The 17,714-nt window shown below is 34.6% G+C and overlaps 1 protein-coding gene across 1 annotated transcript; it reads right to left on the bottom strand.

Annotated features, from left to right (window-relative positions):
* Positions 1–209: 209 nt before the first annotated feature.
* LOC132544751 (cephalotocin receptor 1-like) lies at positions 210–2,193 on the bottom strand. Its single transcript, XM_060208404.1, has 2 exons — positions 1,224–2,193; positions 210–388 (listed from the first exon to the last, which is right to left on the bottom strand). The coding sequence occupies exons 1-2, from the start codon at positions 2,191–2,193 to the stop codon at positions 210–212; spliced, it is 1,149 nt and encodes a 382-aa protein (XP_060064387.1).
* Positions 2,194–17,714: the final 15,521 nt, after the last annotated feature.

Genomic DNA, 17,714 nt, shown 5'->3' on the forward strand with positions numbered 1-17,714 from the left:
ACAAACGAGATGTGACCGTATAGATATAGAGGTTCTGAAGGTCTATAGCTCTCCCAACATATATCTTCTTTGTCGGTAAGATTTGTGCCTGAAATATCCTTTGATCTAGAAATACCATTTTCTTATTATACAATTTTACCTGAACATCATATTTGTACACCCTTAATGTCATGTGGTACTTCTGCGAATGATTTGTACAGGTTAATGGATTAAGACAGCGTGGAATCTGTTGGCCATGACGGAATGCTTTTTTGTTTGCGTTTCCGCATGTTCAGTCTTGAGCACGACTTGACAGATTCCCACATCCGGGAACTGAAAATGAGGTAGATCCAAGGGTTCGTACAACTGTTGAGACTGTACAGTAGCAGGATAATGGTATAGGCGGAACCTGTGACAAAAAAAGTACACAATTAACATTCCACCGTTTGTAGTGTCCAAGAGGCCCATGGGACCTGTATCATTCATCTGGAGATCCCAGCTTCCACTTCAAAGTATTTTATTCACAATGATATTAATACATTTTCTTAGGTTTCAAAGTTTTAAACCAAAGGACTTTAATCGCAAGTTATGCCTACAAACCAAATCAAATCTAACCGTGTTTTATTTGTATCACTTTGATGGATAACAAACGAAATATTTTTGAAAAATGCAAAGGATCTTAGATGCTGGGATAAGACGTATTTAACACCACTGTTTCGTTAAAAAAACAGCCTATAAACTATGTGTCATAACATCAATAAGGTCATTCAGACCAGGTGAACGATGGGTTTTACTAGACTTATATCTATGGAAATGCTTGTAATTGATAGATTCCAAGGAATTCGAAAACAATTAGAATATATAGCTTATGAAAGTATACAATGTATATGTAATGTCGACTTTCTAGTATCAAATGTTCAGAGTGCAACCAGCAAACTCAGGTGACGTTTGACCTCAATATGATTAATTTATATGATCGTTTGCGTGTTTTCAAACGCATTTTGTAACAACACTTGTCTTGAGAGTAGGTCAAGGCTGTATTTATACGAAAATGAACTTAATAATACTGTGTTACGGTACATATGGGACTGATTGATTACCTTTTTTCAACATGTAGTGTTAGTAAATCGAATGTCGAGTCGAGAAGTTGACAAGCGATTAAAGTGAAAAAAAAACAACTAATACAGGTCCTCGTCTAGACCACTCAAAACCTTCGGAAGAAATATTCGGTGTTTTGTACTTACTAGTGAAAGGTGCGTTCGGGTCAAACGCTGCCCACAGCTGAGCGAAGTGAAACGGAGAACTACACACAAAGAAACAAAACACCACTGTGAGTGTAAGTTGGACCGTGCGCACCTTTGCACGTGGTATGGCCCCTCTGTGCTGCCCATGGCGACTTCGGATGTCGGATGTACCACTATTTCCGAATTGAAAATTTCCCTGATGTTTGTCTGCCTTCCCGGCTTGATAATGGCTGTTATTAGAAACATCTCTCTCCGACATATTCGATTGATTCCATTGAACTTTTGTTGAGGAAACCACTTGTTCTCCAACCCTGCCTCGTTTCCAGACAGAGTAGCACATTCGTCCGTAACAAAAGGTCAAAATCATAGTCGGAATGATATATACAGTCACTGAATTAAACGTTATATAAAGTTCCAAAGTCCAAGATGGGTTAAATGTAGCCCAACAGTCGAACACATTCGGTTGTCGTTCCATATAAGAAAATATGTAAATTTGTGGAAGACTAAGAATGAATGATATCATCCAGGCTACAGCAACCATATAGTGGACAGTCCGTGACGACCATTGGTGACTAACCAGAGGACGACATATGGCGAAGTACCGGTCAATGGCGGTCATCACAAGCACATACGCAGAGGCATACACAACGACGAGCTGGAAGTATTTCACAAAGCGACATATGACGTCATTTCCATAGAAAACATACGTCACATCCCAGATGAGCTGCGGTAACACATTAAAGAACGCCACAGAGAGGTCTGCGGCACTTAAATGTAGCATTAACAGATGCATACGTGTAAGTCTCCGGCCACGCAGAAGAAATACAACGAAAACAGTGGAATTCCCAAAAACCGCCAAAATGAAAATTGCTGAAGACACTCCTATTTCTGCTTGAGCTAACTGTTCGTTTCTTTCGTTGATATGAAGACTCCCATTGCCAAGCAACCCTTGAGCAGATGTATTTTCCATTTTCCTGCTGTATGACTACGGCTAAAAATTGATCTGTGTATGAATCAAGCAATATTTAATACATCCTTATATTCCCAAAACGTCTCATTATCATGGACATGTTTTTGGGTAAAACAGAACTTCAAACGCCACGTATGTCCATGAATTGCTGTCAATAAGTGTGCGCGAGATAAGGTGACAGTTCACTGGATAAAACGACTTATGCTGTGCGCAAGTCTAGAAATTAATTTCCGTAGTCAGAATTAATGGGTGGTTAACTCGATGTCTTGTTGATACATTGGAACTCTCCAACGTCGAAGCACCTCCATTTTCTCTGAAATGGAAATAGGAAATTAGACCAAGTGTACTTAATATAGAGCTGTCCAGTTAATGGATGCTGTTTCTAGATTTATGAGGACCCATCAAATAACTACACATAATTGATAATTCGGAGAATCAGAACGACCAAGAAAAATTTCTTTTCGTACTTATCTGGGACGTACCTTTCAGCCAACCACAATTTACTTGATCCGTTACCATTTTCACGCCTGTAAGAAGCGAAATTTATATTAATGTCTGTAATGCCTTTAAGCTCATAAATGCGTGATAGATGAACCAGTAACGGAACTTTAAAAGTACTTTAGTAATAGGTATTTTAATGCACATTGTTATCTTACTTTCTGTGACATTCCTAAGGTTGTTCGGTACTGTGTATTTTTCTCGTTAACGCCGAAGTTTAAATCTTCGTCAGCATCTTAAATATCATTAATTCCAATGTCACAATTGAAAATTAATCATACATTTCTCCCGAGAGAAATTTTGTATATCAAAAGTTAACACAAGGTTTGGTTCAAATAAGGCACATATTGATTATTTCTCTATGGTACGTGGTGTATTCTCTTGTTTAAACCTACATGAATATTTTCTGTAGGAATTTTTCCATGTTTAACTAACCTCCGATGGAACACTAATAAAACCCAATTCTTAACAGTACACGAAGGTTTTCCATCCAAGATAAAAATCTCCATTTCTTAATTTCTTTTTTCCATCACAGGAATTCAGTATTTTGTAGATTATTTTACAAGGCTCCTTGGTTTAATACTCGACATTGGTAAACATAACTGGTTCGATGGAAAAGAAACCCTTTCTTGGACACCAAAATGAACGCAAATACAATCTGAACTACCCGGCCAGAACACCAGTACATTATTATTTTTTTTTTTAATTTGTTTGATTGAAAGTGTTCGATGTTGGATAACATGATATTACTTGTATTGACTTTTTACATTTGTCTTCGATAAGGCATCAGACGGTTACCTGTCAGTAACACATGGCATGGTTCCTCTTTGTTTCTAGTTAGGATGTAGTTTTTAGATACCGCAACATTCGTACCACTCTTCAAATGCCTTGTTAGAACACAAGTAGAATACTCGGGAACGATGTGGATCACGTTTAAACTAAAAAATGTGGACAAACTGGAATGTGCATAACGCCGTTTTAATAAAAGGGTGAAGGACCTAGAAAATATCGATAATTTGAAGAAATGTAACATATAAACACATTCACACATAGGAGATTGTATCTGAGAAACAATCCAATGGGGCCCCAACTACCCCTATCCCCACCCCAACAAAAAAAATCGATATCCGTCATCAACACTCTTGAGGAGAGACTATTTTTCCTTTCATTGGACAACGTTTTGAAAGACGTTGTATCCTCTACAAATATAGATATCTTTAGGACCGATATAGATAAAATTTGACAAAATGAAGATCTGTATTGTTATTATAGAGCAAATTTAAGCAACAACGAAATTTAATATAATTATATACAATTGTTTCGTTTTTAGTCCAATGCAGAGGAGCTCTATCCTCTCCTATACTGTTAAATTAATTCCATTATATCTCACTTGCTTTAGTTTCATCCAATTTTACTTTGATTTAAAGTGATGTTGACATGTAGGTGTTTTCGTTTTTGGTTGCCCTTGTCCTATTACCCTTAACTGTGGTCATAATGAGTTGGAAAAATCAATAACACACATAACAATATGGGACGGGAAATTAACAAGGAAATCTATTTCACCCTTCCGCGATCTTACAAATACGTCAATTATTATTCTCCTTCCTTACTTCTTGATAATAATCAAGTTGTTTGACATATGGAGAACAATAATTACCGGTATGCTTTGGTAAACAACATTATACCGCGCTTGTTGACTGTGGAGATTGAAGACGTTTGCCGCGGTGATCAGGACGATAAATTGTCCATGTTGAGTGTTTTAATGGATTGAAGATGGTTCATGCAGTCCACTAAGCGGGATATTAATGTTGTGTAACCCCAATACTGGTCTGTTAAATTAACACGATTTGTGGTTGTATGTTTATGCATTTGTCTCAGCTGTAAGAAGCAGCTTATTTTTTTAATCTTTGATTATACCGTATCTAATTCTAGATTTGAATTGGGAGATATTGTTCATATGTGTATTTTTTATGTTTACCAAAGATCCAAGAATCAATGAAAGCAAAAGGATTGACTATATGAATTCTGTGTCTTATACAAGACTTAATGGTGATGAAAGGTTGCCAACCTGCATCAGAATATTCTATTTGATCGTGTGATTTTAACGTTATTTCAATGACATACACATATTAAGTGAGAGCATACAATACTGTTAACCCTAGGTCATCGAAATACACGTTTTATTGATATGAGGATCGGACAGAGCAATTTTAAATTGAAGCAAAATGAAAAATTGATACTGTATCATTTATAACTGTAGGGCTTGGTTATATCTGACGAAGAGCTAACAATGTTTAACAACATCTCAACCGAGTTGGGGCCCGAGATTATGATGTTACAAACTAGTATCCTGATGTTTCTATTTCCGATGTTAGCCAGTAATAACACGGTTCGGTGCACACATATATCTAAATAGGGCTTAAGTATGGATTCAATCGCCCTCTAGAACAGTCATTTTCAGCAAAGTAGCGGGTTATACGAGTGTCCGACCATTTGTCTTTATAAAATCTTTTTTCCATCTGGGCTTTAAGTAATGCGCTATAAACGACAGTGTCGTGTCTTTCTACCGTAGACTTCGCTGTCTTCGATCAGTAATCTTCAGAGCATTTTCTGTCATTTGAACAGTCGTTCCGGAATACTTGGTTTTCTTCTGTCCTTGTCTGAATGCTGATCCCTCAGAATACTTTATATTTTATTTCGTTTAACATTATTTGAGTTTCATTCATATCAGAATAATTTAATCAATAGGTGTTGTATTTTTAAATGATACATATCGTGTTAACGATGGGAAACACAAAATCATCCACTTAAAAAAAAGATCTTGTAAAAACATAGGTTCGCCATTACTTAGAATATTGCAGCTCCATTAGATATCCGAGTCACTTCACCCATAAAATGGCCGACAGATTTTAACTTCGTCCTTATAGTTTTACCAGCCATTTAACAAATGATTGAATCCCAGATTTGGATCTCTCATGATTACAGATAGAAAGTAACCTTTGTCTTGCATGCGGTTGTCTAAAATTTCAGTAATTTAGCCAGCTATGACATTAACCTACATGGTAATTAACATCACCAATTTCAGATCCCACGCAGCTCTACAAATTATCACGTCTTTCCTGGATCAATAGGAAACGGTCGGTATACAATTGTATACAGACATCTCTACCGACCTTGCACTGAAGGCAGCTCCTAACTCATACGAGATATACTTGTTCAGTCACATAGTCTACCATCTTATGGTAAGATTAAAAAACCAACTGGTGTGTCAACAAGACTATCTTCAAACTCCCTGATGCCTTTTAATGATATTCAGAAACGTAAACGATCATGAGGGAGAACTAATGGTGAAAAATATCGTACAAGATGCGGCATAAAAGAAACAATTCAGACTGACGCTAAACGCTCACTTACATTATAAAATCATTGTTGTCATGTTAATTTATCTATGGTGATACAACCTACTGATTTCTTTCAAACATTCTAGGTTTGTTAGAAATGAAAAATAATTATTTTCATAACTCTTAGCCAAAGTGACGGATGCGACCAGTCAATTACATCTCGCATGTCACAATACATTACCTTTGTTTTCATGCCTTTTTTAAAATCTAAGGCCACGTGTTTAACAAATAATGTTTGAAAATAAAACGAGACGTTTGTAGGCGTGCTAATTTGTTACAACAACGAAATTTGTAACAGCTATTTTCGTAACAAATCTGAACGTATTTGACGGTATTTTGCGTGTCAGATTGTAACAATTATTTTTTTTAACAAATTTTGGTGTGCTTGACGGAATCTCATGTGTCAGGTTTTTTCACAATAACATTTATTACAAATTGAAAGGATATAGCGTGAAAATTTGTTCCAACAACCCAGTTTGTTACACATGTTTGTTTTTAAACAAATCAAGGTGTTTTCACAAGTACATTTATTGTACATCAATATTAATCTTAAATGTACTTGATGGAATATTGCGTTCTTACAACTGTTTTTGTTGTTATCATATACTGAGTAAATAAATATATAAATGAATAAATGAATGAATGAATGAATGAATGAATAAATGAATGAATGAATAAATAAATAAATGAATGAATGAATGAATGAATGAATAAATAAATGAATGAATGAATAAATAAATAAATGAATGAATGAATAAATAAATGAATGAATGAATGAATGAATGAATGAATGACTGAATAAATAAATGAATGAATGAATAAATAAATGAATGAATGAATGAATGAATGAATAAATGAATGAATGAATAATGAATGAATGAATGAATGAATGAATGAATGAATGAATGAATGAATGAATAAATAAATAAATAAATGAATAAATGAATAAATAAATAAATAAATAAATAAATAAATAAATAGATAAATAGAACACAATATCTGTTTAGCAAGTCTGATTTTCTATAATCTTTGTGAACATAGCGGTATCATTATCATTGGAGAGCAGTGAAATGTCTGTGGAAAGATTTTCCTTTTATACCTACATTTTCATTTTCAAGATGCTCCAAATCAAGTTGCTTGTACACAATACAGTCACTTATCCCCAAACTGGTTTCTGACAATTCTAAATAAAAGATTAAATATTTAAGCTAGATGTTCACTTGTAGTAGTGTTGATTATCCAGGAGGACGTAGCCCGCGGAAAGCATTCATTTAGTGTTCAGTCTACGATGAAAAGAACATCGATAGTGAACAAGTTTTGGTATATGACAAAACTAATTAATTTAACTTCAAATGATCTGTTATTTGTCAAAAGAAGGAATAAGGGGCCAGATCTCAAACTCGATTTGTACATGTATTACAGTATACAAAAAGTTTAGCTTATTATCAATATACTCACCTGATGTGGCTTGCAGGCAAATATCTTGATGGTGAGCGTATAAAATCTGGAATTCTTTAACTCCTCCATAGATGAGAATGTTGGGAAGGGACTTGAATTCGTTTTTAACACTTTTTAAGAAAGAAAAACAAATATTTCCATTAAACTTCTTGATTAAAAAGGAGAAAGATATGAAATATTTCAAAGGAACTTAACCCCGTAAAAATTATCAATACGAAATATTTCAAAGGCCCTTAACTCTGTAAAAAATGTGGAAACCGTGTTTGCAGTAGTTTTGCAGAATGTTGTTAGGAACAAGCGCGCTAAACCTATATAGGACCCTGTGTCAGTAATATTTCGGAGTAATTAAATTCCTACAGAGTTATCATATGCACTTTTGTTAGCTTGTTTTCTCCAGTGACAACACAGAAATCTTAATACTGTATATATTATTCCATGCTTATATAAATTACTGATCACGATTCTAATACATCTGGGTGGATGTTCCTTCCGTCATTAACAAGTAACCCATTATCACATTTAACTTTGGTTACACGTTATAGCAGGTTCATTTGAAAATGTTTCCAATTTTTCAACTGGTCACATTTTCAATAGCCGATGGTAATAATGACGAGATATCGTGTTCGCCATATGTAATATCTAAAAAAAGAAATACGTTTCTTAAACTATGAAAACTGAGCTTTCCCCTCTTTGCCGATTTGGAGATACTTGGTTTTCCGTCGGATAAGACGTTTGAATTCCCAGCATATTCGTCACACCCGAGGCGTTCCGATTGATGTAGACGAAGGTTAAACGAAGTTATTGTCATGGCGCTTGTTTTAGAATGTCACTTGTGGCCTTATTTTGGATGGATTCATATTACGCTCATGCCGTGCAATACACACAATATACTTATTTATATATCATTTTATACGGTAACAATCAACATTTAAGAAGACATTTATGTATGTTCAATATACAGAGCATCGATTCAGGTAATCAACTTTATTGCACTATGTATATAGAGTTAAATGAGTTGGACTAGACAATTCATACTATGTCAGTTTATAACTTCAAAGTAAGGTGAGAATCAAAGCGAAGACATCTACCACACCTCTAGAAAGTGCATACTGTATCTAAATATGAACCCGCCATTACAATGGTGTGTTGTTCTGCTACAGATTATTGCCGAGAATCCCTATAAATACAGCGGGAGTGACGGAGATCGACATAACCTTCTCTCAGAACTTCACACGAAACCAACGCAGGAATTTCGAAGAATGTTCATATACTGTCAAAATTGGGATGAGTACATTGAATATTTTGTGGCTAACAGCGTGGACAATTTAGATAAAAAATTCCATATTTCCGATGGTATGTGGCAGGAAGATAGATGAACTCATTCAGAACATTCAAACTACGATGAAAAAATCAAATATACGATGACCTAAAAATGCTACACGCTATCACCTGAAACCTTACCGCTTGTTTATTGTAGAACGATTCAAATTTCGTCCGCGGAAACATTAGGAGGGAGAAATTGTGAGTTGAATTACAGCAAACCTTCGAAAACTTGGTGAACATTTAAGTTTTTAAGGCTTTTGAACGATACTAAACGACACAGAATTGTGTGATGTTATAACAAAGTGTGATTTTTTACCGGAAGTAGATCAAACATTTAAATAGTACAATAACATTGCAATTAATGTGGAAATGGCGTACATTGATTTTCGCAAACTGAAGGAAAATTGTTTTGTTTGATGAAAGTAAGAACGCGAAACAGACACACAAGGTATGAACACGATGCTTTCGTTATTCAAACACCAATCAAAATGAGGTCAGTTTTTATTACAGAAATAGTAAACGCCAACAATGACAGGACATATGACATCTAAGCAAAATGTGTCATTTCAGCAGAACTCGTCAAGCTATTAGCAAACCACAATCGCATCAAAGTACTGAAATACATTTGATCACTTCATTGGGTTTGACACTGATACTAAGGACACAAAATGCTCACGACCTCTGTTTTCTTTCAAATCGAATGTGCAGAAAGAAAGCCGACGTTGCTTGGTTTTATTGAAAACAAACCACAGAAAGTGGAGTTGGATATGTCATATGCTTAAAAACAACAAATTATAAAGAAAATCGTTCACTAAATTATGTTGTAGAACAGATGCAGGGAATTATTAGATTTTGATTTCACAAATTCAATATTATGTATGTCAACCATTGCCATGAATGTATGCCAAACATCGACGGATGCAAAGCTAATGGTTGGTTGTTGAATATCCTTCCATATTATCGGATGTAATTCACCCAACAATGTCAAATGAATTGAGTCTAGAAGTAAATGGCGTGCCATTTCACCTCACACGGACAAACTTGTGTTTGGTGAAAAGAATTTACGGGTTAAATACTTTTCTTTCTGTGTAGTGTATAGTCGTAAATTGCCTTTTTAGAATGATTGGACATGTATATAAACACATCTCGTTAAACCTACTTCCGTGAAGATTGTTGTAACGCTCAATGAATTCGTGACATAGCTCTCTCAAAAAACAAGAAGAAGATACAAGTAAACATAATCATTATCCTCATTCGAATCAAATAAAGCTTAGGCAAAACATGAACATAAGAAACCTTTGAACGGAGACTTCTGAAAAAGTACGAGAATCAGACCATGTAATCCAGAGAGTAAGTGTCTCCTGCTTCATCGACGACACCCACCATTTCTTCCATTTCCTCAATTATTTGAACCGACTGAACAGCACGAACGAGAGAAAAACAAAAACAAAACATAGATATGTAGCAAGTGGGCGGATAGATACGCCTATAAAGTTGGATTAAATTGGTGCAGTGTTCATAGTAAAACAGGTATCGGACAATCAGAAACGGTACATTAAAATGATATGGACCAATCTTCTGCAGCATCGATTTAGTATTCCTCTCCATAATGTTAACTAGTTAAGTTAATTTTATTGTGTTCTGATCATATATTGGAAAGTGTACGTTTATGCGGAAACGAATGAGACTGACGTAAGACGGAAGTCATAAAACAAAAAACACAATAAACGGTCAAATATTTTGTAACAAATTGGGTTGTTGTTACCAATGGGCACGCTATATCCCGTCAAATACTTCCCACTTTCTAAAAAAAATATGTGTACGAAATTGATATGTAATATACTGTCGAAAACGTCAAACTTAGTTCCAAAAATAGTGGTAACAAATTGGGTTGTTGTCGCAAATTGGCTCACACAGACGTAGGTGTCGTTAATTCATCTGACGCACGACGTTATGTGAATAGGAAATATTTCCAACCACACAAAATAGTCTATTGACATTACCACGACTGATTTCTATCGATTCCATTACAAGTCTACCTCAGCACCTTAGTACCGAACGGATTGCCAGAGATGATGTTAAGCTCACTGAAGCATATGATCAACTTACTTAAATCAGTCAAACAAACATATATATACTGTACGTAGTTTTGTCATCTCAGGGAAGACCAAAAAGTACAAGTGCCTAAACTTAATGCGCAGTCGAAACTGTTTGTGATTATTTTCTTTTATATTTTGTAATTAATCTTAAGGAAGCGAACATCAACAATAGCAATTGTGTAGGATGTTATTTGGCGGGAAACCATTGGCAACCCTGTTTATTGTATGTTTCAACAATAAAGTTAAACAACCGTGTAAATGGATTTGACAATAATGGTTTGTGTAAGGCTACGCTTTTCCCATGCTATTTATCATTAATGTCAGTCAAACGTCAATATGACGTAAGATCAGTAAACAATTAAACAATAATAAACTCATATCAGTATTGACTGTACAAATGATTTGACGAATATATATAATGATATTTTTATTAATCGAAACAAAACAGAATGAAACGAAATTGGTTTCCAAAAGTGAAAATAAATACCAAAATTTCAAACTAAGCTGATAAATAGCGAGTGGGTTTATCACTGTACTGCTCTCGTCTAGCAGTTTTTAAGTTTGCGTTAAATTCTTAAATCATTGTTCAGGAACCAATTTCCATATTCAATAATGAAATGAAACAATAATTGGTTATCACACCTTCTCTGATATTTGTCGATTCACGATTTACCAAAAAGTATAGATCATCAGAACTGCATAATAATTCATTTTTATTTGGTGTTTCCTTTCGTTCCCCTTATCCGTACTTTTAGATTAAATTATCACCATATGTAAATACTCCAAACATTATTTTGTTTGAGCCAGATCAGGGGCTAGTGGTAAACATCTCAGTTGATTGAGAGATTCAGTCATGGTAATCCCTAAGCATCAATGGTCGTTTATATAAACAAGAAGGTCTCCTTGCTCATATCGTCCAGACTAATGCATCTGGAGTTGATTCTCATCACTGATAAATCTGCCACCAACTGGTTGTCTTTTCCACTGAAAAGCATCTAGCGGACACGTTTCTAATTGCCAAAATGTTTCGTAAATTGCTAATTCCTAAACCATTTAACTAATTAAAAATTCAATAAACGGATTAAAAAAGCCTGTTGGAACAATGCATATAGATAAACATCATTCACAGAAAAGAACCAAAATAAATTGATAAATACCACAGACTAAAACAAAGCTTTACAAACTACACAAAAACCTCAAGAGTGTATCGAAATTCAGCAGACCGTAACGGACTTAGAAATATAGGAACAAAGAAAACACTACCTATAAGTGTAACATATGATATATATAGGATATATATATACAGGGCATCCATCATGGCAAGCTCGTAAGACTTAAGTAAAGACTCAACACTTTAGCTTGAATTGAATCTGGCCGTTTATTTTCTTTCAAATATTAAACTAAATAACACTAAACACCGTCCGAGACAGACAGATAACGACGGGTAGCGCTAAGCTAAAATATGTATACATTACACGATGACACTTTAAAATGACACGTGGACGCTGTGTCTTTCAGGCTGGCTATTGTAAACGCATGGAAATATAAACAAATAATAAGAAGTAGTTTGTAATATAATTATCATGCAGGTATTGTAGAATAGTCATAAACTTGAATGCGAACAGTTTGTATATATTAATCTTGATGAGATTCGTATGTCGTCTCACGAAACCAAAAGAATTTGGATTATGACAAAATCGCAAAAAGAGTACGCTTCGACTGGTAATTTGTATATAGTAAAAATGAAATGAAATTAAGGACATTTGACTGGTCCATGACAAAACCATCTCCCGCCATAATCTCCTACAGAGCATATTCTGACGCCTTGTACCTCTTCTGGATCAGATTGTAATTTCTTATCTGTCCAGACCTGCCTCATTAGAATATATATTAGTCCAATTCATCAAACGATGAACTGCAGTTTCTGGATAGCATGATATCAAGTTGGGGACCTCTGCCCTGTTCCGTACATCACAGAAACACACTTGCTGTCCTAAATTCGCGTGACTTCAGAGAAACATATTAGAGACTTCTAAATTGATAACATCTGAATATATGAATATACACGGAGAAAGTGGAAGTCAATAAACATTGGCGTGATGGAAGTTAAATCACGTATGATGGCGGAACATTTGGAATACTTACAAAATCCTTTTTAATACGTTTTCATTTTCAAATCAAATAACTCTTCATGGTTCTGCTTGATCACGTGTGTTAACAAAATGATACCTTGACGCAGGAGACTTGTGATAAAAGAAGTCTGTGAACAACTTGAAGCAATGACTAAAATTTAATTAAATTTGACACAGGAGCGAGTAAGTATTTGGTACAACAGAAATTTAAATATCTTATGAAATCAGTAATACGTGTTTGCATGACGCGACATTGATTTCGATGTTGGATCGGAACGTCCCAGATCGATTATAAAATACACAGCGAAAATATTAAAAAATGAAAACTTTTTTCTGTGAGTATGTATAACCAATAAAGTAATATTGCAATGAACATCCGTAAACTTAAATATGACCATAGCAAAACATTATGAAAAATTTTAGTACTGTCCTTCACTTAAAATTTGACAAAAAAAAACCCAAAAAAACTAAGTCTATTTATCATGTACATTTAAAAATCAGTAAAATGAAATATCTCTAATAACAATTATGTTAAATTTTTAAATGATGCCTATACAAACTCCTGTTAAGCAAGTGTTAAATTTGCTTTCGTGACAAAAAAAAATGTATGACGCATTATATCGACTTCCTTTATGCCGAACTTACTTAAAGAGAAAATCCTTCCAAAACTTTTCAAATTCTGGTTTATCGAGTTATATTCGAATGGTTAAACTTCCGACCCCCTCAATTATGCAGGGTTTTGAGAACTGTCAAAATCGCACTCTCCGTGATTAATTCGTTGACACGCTTGTGTTCATCTCGATGCCAGAGACGCTTGAAACGTCAATCATCAATTTGTATGAGAAAGCACGACTCTATATAAAGTTTGTCTCTAGAGAATGTACATTCGTTCTCCAACCAAAATCTTATCAAAATCTGTCGATCAAATTCCAGATTGTGATTGGTTTGTTCAGACGAGCTATTATACTCTATGTGATTGTGCTATCACGATAAAAACAATATGTCGTTTCTCTTTGGAATAGAATAATTCTGTTATTATTTGACAACTAAATTGAATCTTAGACCTGCTTAAAGTATACGGCGTTTTGTAATTTGGATGCCATGTTTATTTGACATATAAATAAGTAGAAAAGTGTTTATTTACGTCTAATTCTCTTATGAATACCATTGTTGCGTGGAAATATATCCGCGTTTAGATATTTTGATAAAACTAAACCATATATTTATTGGGTATTTGCCACACCGGTCTCCTTCAACAGTAGGACCCCTCATTTAATAAAGAGATTAAAACGTGTTTCTCAACTGTGGTAATATCAAGTCTGTCTATCTATATATTACATATTTAATATTCCATACTATGGAAAATTATTTTTCAAAAACGTTTTGGCCGAGATGTATGATAAGCCTCCGGTTATATTCGTTTACTACCCGAAAAGAATTAAGAAACAGTACCTATTATATCTGAATATTGTATGGGACCAAAATGATATACCATCACCATTGCAACACGTGATCTGATCTTTTCCTTTCCGTCACACGTATTCTATCTTCCTGTGTCTTTTCCTTATTTTAGTGCTCTCCCAAACAATATTCTTCATATGAATATGGTTACGTCGAGGACCAAACCCCCCGATGATGTAGGCATCTATTAATCAAGCGCGTGAGGGTGTTACTCCAGGAGTAAATAAGGGAAAACCCTTTTGCGGAGGCAATTGGCCCCATATATTTCTATGACCAATCAGGGAATCGATAACGTTAACCACTAAGCCTAGTTATAACTAGTTTCACAAGTGGTACATTAAACGATGACGTTTCGGGAGAGCAATGGTTTTATGATATTATTCAATAATATTCATATAACTGATTGATGTTTGAATGTTAAATATTCCGCTGTTAGTCAAAGAAGTTATATATCAATTTAAAAGGATATCATCTTCCTGTCTCCCTTTCACTTCAAGTCTGAGGACGTCAAAGCCATTTCATGATACCAGTTGATGATAAGCAAGTTCCGTGACCGTTGGGAAGAAAGTCAGCGATAAATGAAGCGTTCGTATCACGTGATTACTATTTTTAGACTATACTGTACCTAATGGTCACTTTGTGCCAAAAAGTGCTACTCACTTGTTTGACTTTGTAATTCTTTGATATTACAAATGAATAACAAAAATGTTGAGAAGAAACAATCGTACAAAAACATAAAAGATAAAATTGGTTTATATAAACAGTGCCATTTGATAAAAAGATTGGTGTCAGGTAGAGAGCAACAGTTGACAGGAGTAAACATTTTAATACATATAAACATGTACATCATACACACTGGAAATACAAATATGAATAAAACATCGTTAAACATAAAAATCTACCTTAAAAAACTTTGTAAAACATTATACGTAAATAAACATCAAAATCGTAAAACAGACGTATACCGAATTGATAATAAGTGAAATGTCCAAACAGTGGTTTTTTTAATATATCTGACCTTAGTTTAATGACCGTTCCTTTATTCAAAGATTTTTCTTTCGTGTGCAACATTAAAGACTTCATGAGAAATGTTCCTGACAAAGATAAGCTTTTGAACTGCAATACAGCATTCCTATATTCATGAAGGATGTATATGGTGAGTTGGAACCAATTGTTTGCAGGAAGAAGGGGCTACCGTTTCCATGTCATACGTTTATTTTTCCTATGTCATTTCCCTTCCCTAGGTCTTGCCTACGTTGGCTATCCATTTCACTCTCGTCAGTAAAATATTAGCATGCTTTGCTGAGTTATAATGATCATACCAATCATGTCAGTCATTCGTGTGTTCACCTAAAATCCAAGAGATAAAACTTGTGAAAGGTATACTTATTATGTTTTTTGTATAACTGCTGGTTTGACAAGATAAAAGTCAGTGAATTGTCTACTTCTGTTCCAATTTCAAATACTTATCTTCAACTCTCCCTTCTTTGAGGTTTGCGAAAGTGCGACGTGATCAAACAGTTTTATATTATCTAAAGCTTTTAATGGTTACGTAGAAATAGCTTATGATGAATATAAGCTGAGTGATGGTTCAGCTGTATGACATAAAGAAATTTATCATTGAAATAGTGGCACCGTTCAGAACATATGTTTTTGACTTGGTTTTAAAATTATCATATATATATATATGAATCACAAAGTGTATTGAATCATTAGACTAGCATCTCCTCCCCTTTGTATTAAAAGGTGTTATTCATCAACGTATGACGCAGTATAATTTCTTATTTGACTTTACTGTCTCTAATTATTGTATTGAAAGCTGTTTTATTATTTGTGTTTCGTATGTACTATTTTGGACTCGGGCAACAACAGCTTGAGCGTTGGGTACCTCGACGCTCCATTCGTCATAGAATACAAAATCAATATTTACGGACACCTTGAAAAACATCGTCGATCAGTGATATAAACACTTGTATGGTTGGTTTCACGGCCAGTAAATCACTGAAACTCTGACGCCATTAGACTCTATAGTACAAGTCTTTCTAATCAACTTCAATAACACTAGATATATCAGACAAATTACAAATAAAATTTTTGCAACATAAACCTATAGATGTTTGTCTTACATGAAAAGAGTCAGCATGTTTGGCCTAATGTACATTGATGATTGCAACGTTGATAATGTCGCTATGACTTTTAAAACCACTTCTTTAGCTGACAGCAAAAATAGCATCTGGAGTCTAGCTATTTGTTTTTCCTAATTGGAATGTAAATGACTCAAAATATATCTCAAAGATGACAGTCTATGAAAGTAAACTACTGTGTGATTTCAAGTTATTCGATCACTAGGCTGCATAGACAATGTCTGTCTGTAATTACACTTTGGCATAGTGGTAGATGAAACTAGTCCTGTCCGATCTGTTTTGTTTACAAACACATTGTTCTTCCAACTCTGTCTGGTTGAGTTAGAGTATTTTGTAGCCATTTTGTTTGGCTATGTTGTTTCAAAAACTGCTTTGTGATATAAACGACATTTGCACTACTGCTCGAAATGAGGTTCACAATGTAGGTATAGAAATATCTAAGATGTTTATCTGTAGTACAAAAAGCGATGGAAAACTGCATAACTTTCAATCGCTGTTTACGATAACAAATAAATATTATCCTAAAGAGATTTGAGCAATTTCCAGGTGAAAAACTTAAAAACGTATAATTTTTGTGAGGTTAGATTAGTATGAAACAGGCTTATGCCGAAATATTCGGATGACTCAAGCTTCAAAATTAAAATAGAGTAAAAATTACTATGGTAATGCTTCACATGGCGCAGTGCTGTAATTCGATAAAAGGGAAACTAAAAATAAAAATAACAATGATTCGCCTGCTCTTTTTCTAGTATTCGTGACAATTTCCTCTTTTGGAAAGCACATTAGCACTGACAAAGTCAATCTGTTAACCTTTGGAAAGCCATTGCCTTAGAATCATTTAATACGAGGAAATCGACACGATATTAATTCCGGGAGACATAAATGCGTGCTTTTACCGCGAGGTCAGTCCACCATGAGGTCAGTCCTTATATAGCGATATTAATCCACTGGAACGATACCGCATAATGGCCTGTCCAATCATTCTCTATGGCGCCTATCCTACAA

Source organism: Ylistrum balloti, unplaced genomic scaffold (genome assembly GCF_031769215.1).
Source record: "Ylistrum balloti isolate Yb309-2 unplaced genomic scaffold, AGI_CSIRO_Ybal_v1 Utg369590, whole genome shotgun sequence".
Taxonomy (NCBI): Eukaryota; Metazoa; Mollusca; class Bivalvia; order Pectinida; family Pectinidae; genus Ylistrum; species Ylistrum balloti.

What these genes read in the sequence shown, in the direction of transcription:
- LOC132544751 (XM_060208404.1), bottom strand. Translation starts at nt 2,193, where the DNA reads ATGGAAAATACATCTGCTCAAGGGTTGCTTGGCAATGGGAGTCTTCAT. An exon ending in CCCGAACGCACCTTTCACTA is followed by an intron (nt 389 to 1,223) that starts GTAAGTACAAAA and finishes TTTTTGTCACAG; the next exon opens with GTTCCGCCTATACCATTATC.